The sequence below is a fragment of the Cydia amplana genome, chromosome 7 (assembly GCF_948474715.1).
Source record: "Cydia amplana chromosome 7, ilCydAmpl1.1, whole genome shotgun sequence".
NCBI classification, from domain to species: Eukaryota; Metazoa; Arthropoda; class Insecta; order Lepidoptera; family Tortricidae; genus Cydia; species Cydia amplana.
Genome location: NC_086075.1, coordinates 18,021,855 through 18,033,463, shown reverse-complemented (window position 1 = coordinate 18,033,463; position 11,609 = coordinate 18,021,855). Strand labels below are relative to the sequence as shown.

The 11,609-nt window shown below is 38.7% G+C and overlaps 1 protein-coding gene across 2 annotated transcripts in view; it reads right to left on the bottom strand.

The window, feature by feature from the left end:
- Positions 1-1,509: 1,509 nt before the first annotated feature.
- Positions 1,510-11,609, bottom strand: part of LOC134649566 (terminal nucleotidyltransferase 5C) — a 313,102-nt gene continuing 303,002 nt past the window's right edge. For both annotated transcript variants that reach the window (XM_063504362.1, XM_063504363.1), the window contains one exon: positions 1,510-3,766. In XM_063504362.1, the coding sequence (XP_063360432.1) occupies positions 2,540-3,766 (1,227 nt within the window). In that variant the 3' untranslated portion in view covers positions 1,510-2,539. The remainder of the gene's footprint in view (positions 3,767-11,609) is intronic.

Below are 11,609 nucleotides of genomic sequence, written 5' to 3'. Positions count from 1 at the left end.
TATTCTCGAGACGGCCATTTTGAAATTTACCCGGAAATCCTTACCTATAATAATGACACTTTAGACTTGAGAACTGACACGAATGCGGGGAGACTACGGACCTTTTTCCTCCTCTTCACCCTCAATGACTTAGGAAATATACACGTTTCTAAATACTTGATATATTATAATATCAATACACCTCTCGTAAATTAAAATGTTGAAAATTCGAAAAGCGTTTTATAATTCGTGATTCTTAAGTCATGACAAGATGACAAGAGACAAAAGCCACAGGACACTGGATTCGATAAGATTTACTAAGTTTTGTTATCCTTAATATTAGTAGATGTCTGATATTACGAGTTTGTAAATTTCCCGCCGTTGTAATGTGATAACAGAGGCCCTAACGCGGAAAACGAAAATCGAAATTTCGTTATCTACTTCTCTATTGCTCGAATATACAAGAGTAATAGAAAGGCCGGTAACGAAATTTCGATATTCGTGTTAGACCCTCTCTTACACTTTATTTTAAGAGTTACCACTTTAAAACGGACAGGTTAAAAGTTCATGAATCCAGTGTTGACCCTGACAGGGGCCGCGGACAGTACAAAGTACGAGTTAAAAATAAATTGAACATGTTCTTACATTTCCGAAATATTTTGAGGGAATAAAAAAATGAGATCTCAAATTTTGGTTCGATAGTGAGCAAAGTCGCATACGTCCTCGTGGAAGAGGCCCGAAACATTAGTGACTCTAGGAGCCATTGTACTTGATTCCTCTGGATGTCGTTTCGACTAATCAAAAATATGTTAACATCTTACTTCCTATTCAAGAGTTCCATGCAATAATGTGTATACATATATTTTTTATTTGAATATGCATTGGCAAATATCTAAGACATGCACGTTTGGCCGGACACAGTTTACACAATCATTCGTATATCTATATATCATTAAAATACAACAATAATAGTACATCTCTCTATTGGATTTAATCTACATTATAATGTATGTAAGTATAATCATCGACAACAGTATGTTACTCTACAACAATAAAATCACATGTTTTCATACCACCTACAATATTTACTGTAATTGATGAAATGTTAAAAGTTGAAACGCCATAAGTACGCTCTCGACGTGACTTCTAGTAGGTACTTGTAAATGTTCTTAAAATATTCATAAATGGATCTCTATTAATAACAAGAGTGGACTTTAATATTGTACACACCTTAGTCTTTTTTTTGCTTTTTCTCTTTTTTGTTTTTATAATTAACTTAATTTGTTACTCTCGTATGCCAAGCCGTATACAATACTAGAGCGATCAAGACAAATGTATACACGTTATATTATATAAATACATAGTAATAAAATACGTCTTCAGTACATCTCGCGCTGCAGGCGGGCGCGCATTAACCTCTTTGCTTTGCGATAGGCTAGTCGTAAAGTGCGCCCCGGCCGTGCCTGCCATCCCCGCGGGGACAGTCTATGCCTAATTCCTTGTCTGCATTTGCGATTCCTTGTTTAACGACGTTCGTACGTCCCTAAACCCGAATAAACGTTTCTCAAGGCCAACGACAAGGCCGGACTTGTTTCTATTTAGCTTTTAGTTGCTGCTGAAATATCGTTATCTTCCAAAGCAGTCCTAGTTGAAGCTCGAGTCAGGCGTAACGCCTTTGACATTTGAGCGGGTTTTTTTTTGAGAGACATGCCACTAAAACTATGGAGACAATTTTATACATAAAAAGCTTAATAATAACTAACTAGTCTTTTTTTATAGGCAGACCATCGACTCGGACTTATTCCTAACAATGCGTCCATTATATTTCGTGGAAAATAATTTTCGTACTGCTAACATATTAAATTATCAACACGAAAGGAGTACGACTAGAAATTATTCCACGTTTGACCTCAAGCGTTGGCTAAATACGTTCTGCTTAGTTCTCTAGCTAACATTACAATAGTTGATTAGAATTATTAGCAAACGAGTACGGGGTTGGTAGTCTAGGTCACTAATAGTCAGTAATACTGCCATCATAACCAATCAGAGTTAGTTAAACTCTTCACCAAGCCTTGGTGATCAGTAGTGACTAGCTAGTAGATTCCAGGATACTACCGTGGAGGCCTTGCGGGAGAATTGACTGGTGAGAATTGATCTGTGTACTAGTAAAGTGAGCAACTTCGAATTGACACAGGGTAAATTGTCTCCACATGAAGCTACCGATATGGCTCAGAAGGCCGCGAGGTTCAATGGCAAGTCGAGCGGGCTCGGCGTCAGTGCTCGACGCCCACTCGATTCTATCTAATGAAATATTCGCAATCGCCAAAGAAGCGTAAGTCTACCGACCTGTCCTTTTCGCTTTGGTGTTTCCCATTTTTTTCCTAATAAAAATCCAGCCAAGAATACGAAGCGTAATTAATAACACATTATATACACTCGCCTATAGGACAGTGAATCATACATATACATATATTTTTTATTATATACATTTGGCACTAAATTCATCGATCGATAAAGAAGGTAAGAATCACGTGTCTCTGATCACGGTGGTCTAGCGCGGTCACGCGGGGCACAGCTGAGGGCGGCAGCACTGGCAGTAGGACGCGGCGCAGGCGGGGCACGCCGCGCACGCCGCACACGCCGCGCACACGCACACGTAGTAGCCGCCCACTCCTATCCCCACGCCCATGCCCACGCCGGGCGCCAGCAGCACCGGCGTCCGCGCGCACAGCTCCCGGCACGCCAGGTGCTCGATCAGCGCCAGCGTCTGCCGCCGCTCGTGGCCCATGAGGCACACTGTCGACTCGCGAACTACACCGTGCAGCAGCGTTAAATAGCGGTGCTTGAGAGCCTCCTCCTCGCGCCCGACGAAGTGATTCCGTAGATACGCCTCGAGCTTGGCGCGCTGCTGGCCGAGCTCGGGGAAGTCGATGAAGAACCGCGAGCACATATATCGCTCTAGCGTCTTGATGCGATCCGGCCGCGCGGCCCTGTATCCTTTAGCCAGTAACGCGCAATACTTAAGCAGGCCGCCACCGCGTATTTCTTCGGGCTGGCGTGTCGCGATCAACTTCTCCGTTAGGTGGATCAGAGCTTCACGGAAATCTCCATACACAGATTCGCCGACTACGGTCGGGTAGAAGTTCTCGCCGATGGGTAGCGCTGCGCACTCGTGGAACGCGAGTAGCGAATCTAGCGCGATCTGGAACGAGTCCACGGAGAACTCAAACTGACGTCGCATGGTGTCCACGAACTTGAGCTCCACGGATTTGTGTCCGCGGGAGTTTCCGAGGGAGATGAGCGACCAGCGGTCGCCGTCGGAGTTGACGCGGACCATTTTGGAGACGTAGGCTTCTTTTAGGCCGGCGGTGGGGGCGCGGCGGCGAGGGGTGGCCGGGGGCAGGAGAGTGGAGAGGTGGCCGAGCACGGCGGCCTTCACGCGGTCGCAGTGGCGCGCGGTGGGGAGGTCGGCGGTGAAAATGAGGTCGATGTCGGAGTAGGGCTGAGGGCGATCGGCAAGAACGTGAGAAGCCGCTCCGCCGTTTAGACGCACGTCGCGGACGGCGACGCCGGCGCCGCCGGCGAGCTGGGGGGCTTCAAGCCGCGCCCGCACGCCGGCCACCAGCTCCCGCAGCCGCACGTGCAGCGTGGGGTAGTTGCCGCGCCCGTGGATGGCCACCACCTCGTCCATGACGTCGTTGAGCCGCGACACCTGCTCGTAGCTCAGCACGGCGTGCCGCTCGCCGCCGCCGCAACCCTCCTCCGAGGATGTGTAGCTCGACTCGCTCTGTAACAACCAAACGAAACAACATTAGAAAGGGTTCGAAATAATCTAGCAGTGCGCTGTAGGGAGTTATTGCAACGTAGGTTTTATGCATAATCTTGTAACTAACTGTGGAAAACTTTAATTATGTACGACAGCATACGTATGAGTTAATGCGTTCGTAGAAAACATCTAAGTCTAGCCGTATAATTTACAACCGCAATCGGTAAAACCATTAGTTATATTACGAACACCAAGAATAAGGTAAACTAAATAACAATTGATGATTCCAAAGCATTGTATTTCCTTTTTTACACTGTTGAGAGTCATGGTAGTTTCCCAGAAACATATGCTACTGTCAGTCGAAAATTAAAGAATCGGTCCGCTTTTCAAATAAGTCAGCTCTTTGAAATGGTTTGAAACGAGTAGGTATCGATTTGAAAACAAAGTGATTTGTAACAGCGGGTTTAAGACCGATATTTTTAAAGTAAACATAGAAATAGGTATTTTCCAATTCCTAGCAAATTGTTATGCAAATTTTGGAATGAAGCGTAATTCGAAACATAGTAAAGCACAGACTTGGCAGTCGTCAGTAGTCCGTCGCCATCGTCATCTATTCTTTAAACAATTTTCTTAGCTATAAAAGAGTAGGTAGGTAGATACATTTGATAATAAATTATAATATGGATAGAAGGCATCTTTTTGAGATATACATATACAATATATGTATGTATGTAGGTACATAGATACATAGATACATACATATGTATATACTTTATTGCACATACTAATAACTAATTACTAATTTGTAATATTGTCTTCGGTTACCGCGATAGTTACTCATGAAATAAAACTACCTATTAAAACGGATTATATCGCGTATATGAATTTATACTACATCCCGACGTTTGGAACCCTTTACAGCGTTCGTGGTCAACGGGTGACTGAGAAAAAGTACACTAATCTAATCCAATAATCCGTTTTAATAGTTTTATTTCATACTAATTTGTATTTCGGGCAAGTGGAAAACCGGTGTATTCTTTATGTTTATATTAAGGAGGCGTTTTAACCTTCAAAATAATATTATAATTATGTATAAAACAACGAGTATTAATTGGCCTGCTATTTGTCACGCGATAAGTTATGCCTTCTAATATTCATATTTCTACGGATATTTCCGAGTAATGATATTTTCTACGAATATTCTTAAAAACTTGCTCTCTGGCTTAACGATATCATCATGATCTAATAAAACATTAAACGCTCGACATTTCCGACTTAACATACGTGACGTGGGTGACCCGTTCTTAATATATTTGATATGTCTGAGTCTCACGGAAGTTTTGTTACTAAAATCATCATGTTCTCTTGTGACACAAATAAGAGGAAACAATTTCAATTAGTAACGGATGTTTTGACGTGTTTATTCTTGTTTGACTAGCGTCAACGAGTATATAATCTGGTAGAAGTCTGAATTAATCGAGGCCAAGATAGAGCTAAACAAACTTGTCGAGTATATGAATTTAAACTGTTGTGAACTTGTGAGACATACTAACATTGAATAATTTTATGGTTTAGACACACTTGTTTTTAATGGAGTTTCGGAGAGCCTAGGTCTCCTTTCTCAAGCACTAACAGTGCGAGCACTGGTGTCAAAGTTGTTTGTTTGGCTTGATGTCAGTTAGAGCTAGAGTTGAACCAAACTAAGTTGGCAGTGATTTTGATGCTCAGACTGTGCAAGGGTTATTTTAAACGTCATACTTTTATGAAATTCGCGTCGAGTTCCACTCGCCTCTGCTCTTAGATATACCTAAATCAGTTTCTCAATAGGCTGTCCGACGTCTATAGTATCTGACCGTTTATAGACATTAGTGAATTCTTCAAAGTTCAACGACCAGAAGCAATAGCTCTGGAATTGGTCTACAATAGTATTCTCCGTTACAAAAGATCGTAACTAACGACCACCGTCCGTTGCTGCAGAAATGTCCAGATTATTGAGTACTGGACCTTATATCAACTGCATAGAGTTTACAATTGATCAAAAGTATAATTGCACTTTACCTCAGATATATGGTGAAAAATGTATAAGGTGTGTTTCAGGTAATTTCGAAAAGTTCAGAGTTTCCAAAGTCAAAAATGGTTAATGGTTATTTGAATTTCGTGCGTCTGAAATGCACTGCGAGACGTGTCATTCATATTCATACTCCTATCATATCAATAACAAATTAAATTGAAGTTTGTAAACTTCGAATATGCCCTCAGTAGTCAAACGATCGACTATTAATTCCCTATATCCTGTTCTATTTACCAAAACTTCCGCTTTGAGTTTCGTATTCCGTGATCTTGTACCAAATTGCCCCCAATCAAGCTTTGTGGGCTTCAAATCTAAATCAGGAATACCCTGACTAATCTAAAAACATCCGTATTGACAAACAGTCAAGGTTTAGTTCTGAATGACCAACGAACTAGGACAATAGGATATGCCAAACGAGTATAAGCTAGTTCTGTTATTTCTGGTATTTAAACCGGACTTGTGATAAGTATATTATACTTGCCAGAGACAAGTCATTAATGAGGACTATCCCTACAAAGTTACGTTAATTATCAATGGGAGTGATCAGGCGTGATATTAGCGAATTCCTATTTTTTATCATTCTTTGACCTTTACTTTAATTACAACACCAAGTTGCTTCCTACGCTTACTAAAAAACATTACGGCTTTAAACCGAGGAGAAATCACAGAACTACCTAATATATTTAGAAGGATCTTTCAGATCTCACTGAGTCTCAACACTCTCAAGTCTCAACCGACGAAAAATTTGGCATTATCAAAATAATTGAAAGAAAAAGGTAAAAATGTCAGTATTACGTGCGCGGCGAATTTTTGTTTGCATGACCTTTCTGTACCTATATTTTTATGAGGAGTGTGAAATTGTACAGAGGCATTCCACAAAAAGGTCTACTTTGTCGGCGACGTGACGCGTAAACCAGCAGATATCTGTACTAATATACTTATACCGTAAATAGCTACGTTATCGTGTCAAATATCGGCTTCTTAGCTTTATCAGAAGTGTTAAAAAAATTGCGCCGCGTACCAGACACTTTTCTAGAATGTCCCTACAGATTGGCAGTCTATATAATTCATTATTCTCTTTTGTGGCCTTTCCACGAGGTCGAAATGCTTAACGACACCTCGAAGGATGGTAACCGCATCAAGTTAAATGTTAAAAGTTTATAGCGAAGTTACGGTATGCCGGATTTATGGTTATTACGGTTAACTACACGGACATAACTTTGTTCCAATTAACATGTATCTGGCTACGATCAGAATTAAAATAAAACATTGTTTATTACACATGATGGTAGGAAATAATCGTACGGCCCACCTGATTAAGGACGACGTATGGCTACTAGCCCTTTAATAGTGTTTTATACAATCGTGATATAATAGAGAGCTTTTCAGTCGAGTACAGTTTAGGCCACGAAACTTGCTGAGTGGCCTAATGAAGGTACGCGATTGAAAAGCTTGAGTATATCACTATTGTATACACACGACTCACTTTTTCTACGAGCCATATAAAATAATACTGTTTCTGCTATAAAACCCAAATGGTTAAAGGAAATTTGGTAAGTATCTCAACATAAAATACATCAACGCGTGCATATATTATAATTAATAATAACTCATGAAATAGTAGCGCGTTGCTGTCTTTTCCACTGGACCGAGGTGACACATATTCGTTTGGCTCTTAAAGCGATGTTTTTCCCTGTGCTTTGTAGTCTTTCTTCTATTATTTTCAAATGAATTATCTATTGGCAGCTTCTAATAGTTTTCAATGTTTTTCTTTCACAAACGCCACAAACGGCCAGTGTCACGGCCAAGGAGACGTCCTCGTTATGTCGTTTGTATAATTCCCGACAAATCGAAACGATCGATCACGAACTTTTCAACCAGACTGACAAAACCACAGAAACTTTGCGGACTAATCAAGGTAAAATAGACTTTCTGTTAATGCCGTAAGAGTTTACGTGGACGCTTTGTTATCTGGTTTTCTAGGAGAAATCCCAAGGCAAGGTCAGCGTTTGCGTGTTTTTTAGAACAATAAGCAATAGAAATTAATCGGTTAGTCGATGCGGTACTCTAGCTCGGTTTTATCGATGGTTCAGGAATTCCTCGAGGTCAAGGTGCTAAGTTTAGGTTATTGCTGTAAGCCTAGGCTAGAGTTGTGCAAGACCTAGACTAGGTTAAATCCAATTTTTGGCTTTCTAACCCCAGAAATATACGTACAATTTTATTAGATGTGGTTTCAGTACCTATTGAAATTGCTAGTTTAAATAGAATAACATATTTTTACTCTATATTGTAATTATACTAGCTACTAGGTAATAGGTAATATTATATATTTATTGTATTTATTGTTAGTATTTTCTGATGTTGACATGTAATATTTTAAGAATATTATCAATAAATGAGTATGAGTATTATAAAGTAAACAAGAAAGAGATAAAGGGAACGTTGCATACATTCAACATAACAAAGTGGTAGTCAAAGGCAAGATGAGAGAATCCGATAAACGCAAGAGGTCCGAGTCGGGATCACCAAATACAAGCAATGGGAGCGAGAAGGTTATTTCCACCCCGAAGATCCAAATGCCTTTGAGATAATGAGAGCAGGGGCATATTCCCTGTCTGAAAAGAACACATATAGAATATAGCAATTGGCAGACACCGGCAACCAACAATCAAACACAACATCAAAACAACAATTCAACAATAATATCCCAACCCGGCTGGTCTCCGTGGGGTATAATGACCAAAACCCTCCATTAAATAAAAATGAAAAGGAAATAATTAAAAACAATACCCTTCATTGGCAGTCAGGTAAAAATAATAAAAGGAATGAAAACGGTGAAAATAAAAGCAAGAGAAGAAAGCCAAGAAGAGAACAATGTCTTAAAAAGGAATGGAGGAGGCTTTTACCCATAGACGGGCCACATAACAAAAATTAAAACAAAAAGAAAAAAAAATAATAATATAGAAGTTGTGTGGAAAATAAAGCTAATATAATTATATATATATATGAGTATTATGACAATTTCGATGGTTGCCATTATTACGAGTAACTAATGCAATAGAACTGAAAATATATAAAACTAGTAAAAGGCGGTATCGTAATTTAGCGGTCTTCACATCACTACAATAACCTCTGCGACAGCACTATGACGTCTGTCATCTAGAAGATCGGTCTTTGCGCCTAGACGGCGTCGCGTATTACCTAAGTCCAAAACTCTGATTATTATTGTGATCCCCTAATAAATATTGTTTAAAATGGTGCTCTGGTGTTTTTACCCTTACAGCTTCAGAAGTGCGATAGTGGATTCCCGCCTACTACGATATAATTTGTCGAAATTGACATTACGAAATTTACCGCGCGTAGTCCTTCCTTGTTTCATTGTTCTGATCGTTAATCTGATTGTAATGAGTAAATGCACCAACACCACTCATCAGTTAGGGACTTAAATATACAAAGTCCAAGATTGGTGTCAAAATCATACCTACAAGAATAGCCTACAAAACTAACCTGTGCCGGCTATTGGCTGGCGTATCGTACCTTTGCCGTGTGTTTTGTGTGTTTTGTGTTTGATTTCAGATACCTATTTCAGTTTATGTACATCAATGATCATGACTGTCAAAAATAAAACATATTGACAGTGTAATAAAGCTGCTGGCATGTATGTATTACAATATTCACAGCAGAAGATCACAAGACATAAGCTGACAGATACCATTAGGTACAATTGAATTTTGATATTGGTATGAATGAAATAAATCCTTGGGATTATAGAGTAACTCAGGTAAAAGTTAACTCAGGTAAGAAGTCTGTCGATCCAACACCTAACAGTGCTCCGGGGCCATAGTGGTAAATATTCACTGCCTCACTTATATGTTGTGTTATTTTTGTAATCTATGTGCTTTCAGATACATAACATAATGTGATTAAGTATGTCTACATGACATATTAACAAAATGCTATGATCATTTTCTAAGTTTGTGTCGTGGTGAAATTTACATTCAAGTAAAAAGCATACAAAACAAGTTTGGTAATGTAAACTTAGCCTTGATTGATACTATATGTATGTTGGTATTATGCTTTCATGATTAACAATGAGTGCTATTTAATACTTTATCCTTTCAGTCAAATTAAAATAGATTACAAGTTTTCAAAAACACTGGAATATTGGTTACAACAACAATAAGGAGAAATTACTTGTTGTTTCATATGTGTGTGTGTATGATATTACACATGCTTATTGCAACTGACATAATGCTTTGTTGGTGTGTTTTTGGTTTATGTAATTTCCAGAAATTTGACAGCAATGATTCTTGAATTGAACGACCATACCGTCGTTGAATGCACTAGAGTGACTATCGGGTCAGGCCTCTATAATGAACCTGGATGGACATGGATAATATTTCAAAGTTAGTTGGTTATGGATGCCAGGTATAATATGTCCAAGTGTTCAACTAATTCATTATATGGAGAAAATATGTTGATACTTAATCTCTGATGTCATGGAAAATGAGGTATTTATTTAGAAATAAAATGCTTGTTCATTTTGTACATGTATACTAACGGTCAGTATGTGTTACATTGACTGTGTGTGGTTAGTAAAATGCGCTTTGTGAATAAGCGAAAGGTGACATTTATTTGTAGCTGGTTAGTATTGTCTGTGACAAATGTAGTCGCTCCATGTTTCCGGAGCCTCCTCGGGTTGAATAATTTAAAAAAACAGTCCATATCACATATAACCTCATGCATTCTCGCAATTAACATTAAGTTGCAGACATACTGATGATGTACATGGACAATTTCTGTCTGTACATATTATTGATTGGTTCTATGTATGAAAAATCTTATGAATAAAATGTTTGTACAAATTAATTGCATACAGCTTTTAGTATGTTGTGGTTGTTGTTTTGTTCATTGGGATGTTGGTTAAAGTTTGCATTGCAAATATTTTTCACAAAATGTCATGTTATAAAATGAACCAAAGACATATATTTAAACAGACTTACCAAACTAATGAAAGTTTTATTAACATGACATTGTCAAGTGTTTGAGTTATTGACAATGATAATCATTTGTGTTCTAACAGTATGTTTCAGATGCATTTCATTATAACAAAACTTTATTACTGATGAAGTTTGATGAATTTCCAAGGTTAAAATCTTGTCAAAGAGATGGACTTATTGAACAAGATATTTACTGAGCTGAGTATGACACTGGTAAAGCAGGTTGTTGCTAATGGTAAGCGAGGTAAATACTTTCAGGAGTCAATATGGATATTGACGGTCTACATGATACATGTCTTTTACATACAAGTGCGACTGGACTCTAAACGTTCCAGTCCGATAAGTGTTTTATGGGTGAATATTAAACGAAGGTAAATAGCTTGGTTAAAGCTTTCCAAATAACTATTTTAACCCATTCACTGCTAATGAACATTGACCGAAGAATATCATGTCATGAGCTACTGTTTGAAGTTATTGACGGTTTTCGTCTGAACTTGTAGTGTGTTATGGTACCGTTTGCATTAATAAACAGTACACTTTTATTACTTCTGGGTTTCATAAATCAGAAGTTATAAATAATAATATGTTTCACAAATTTTGTGGGTTCACTAAATATGTATTTCATTGTTTTGAAAAATGCATAAATTGTGGTTTATTATGTTATGAACTCATTTATCTTACAATGTGTGCTTGCATGGCATTTAACAAAATTATTTAGTTTTGTGCAGGTATAAGTTAACCTGGATGATGATGTGTTGAATCAACCATGTGTGTCTTGGGATTGGAAGCTTTA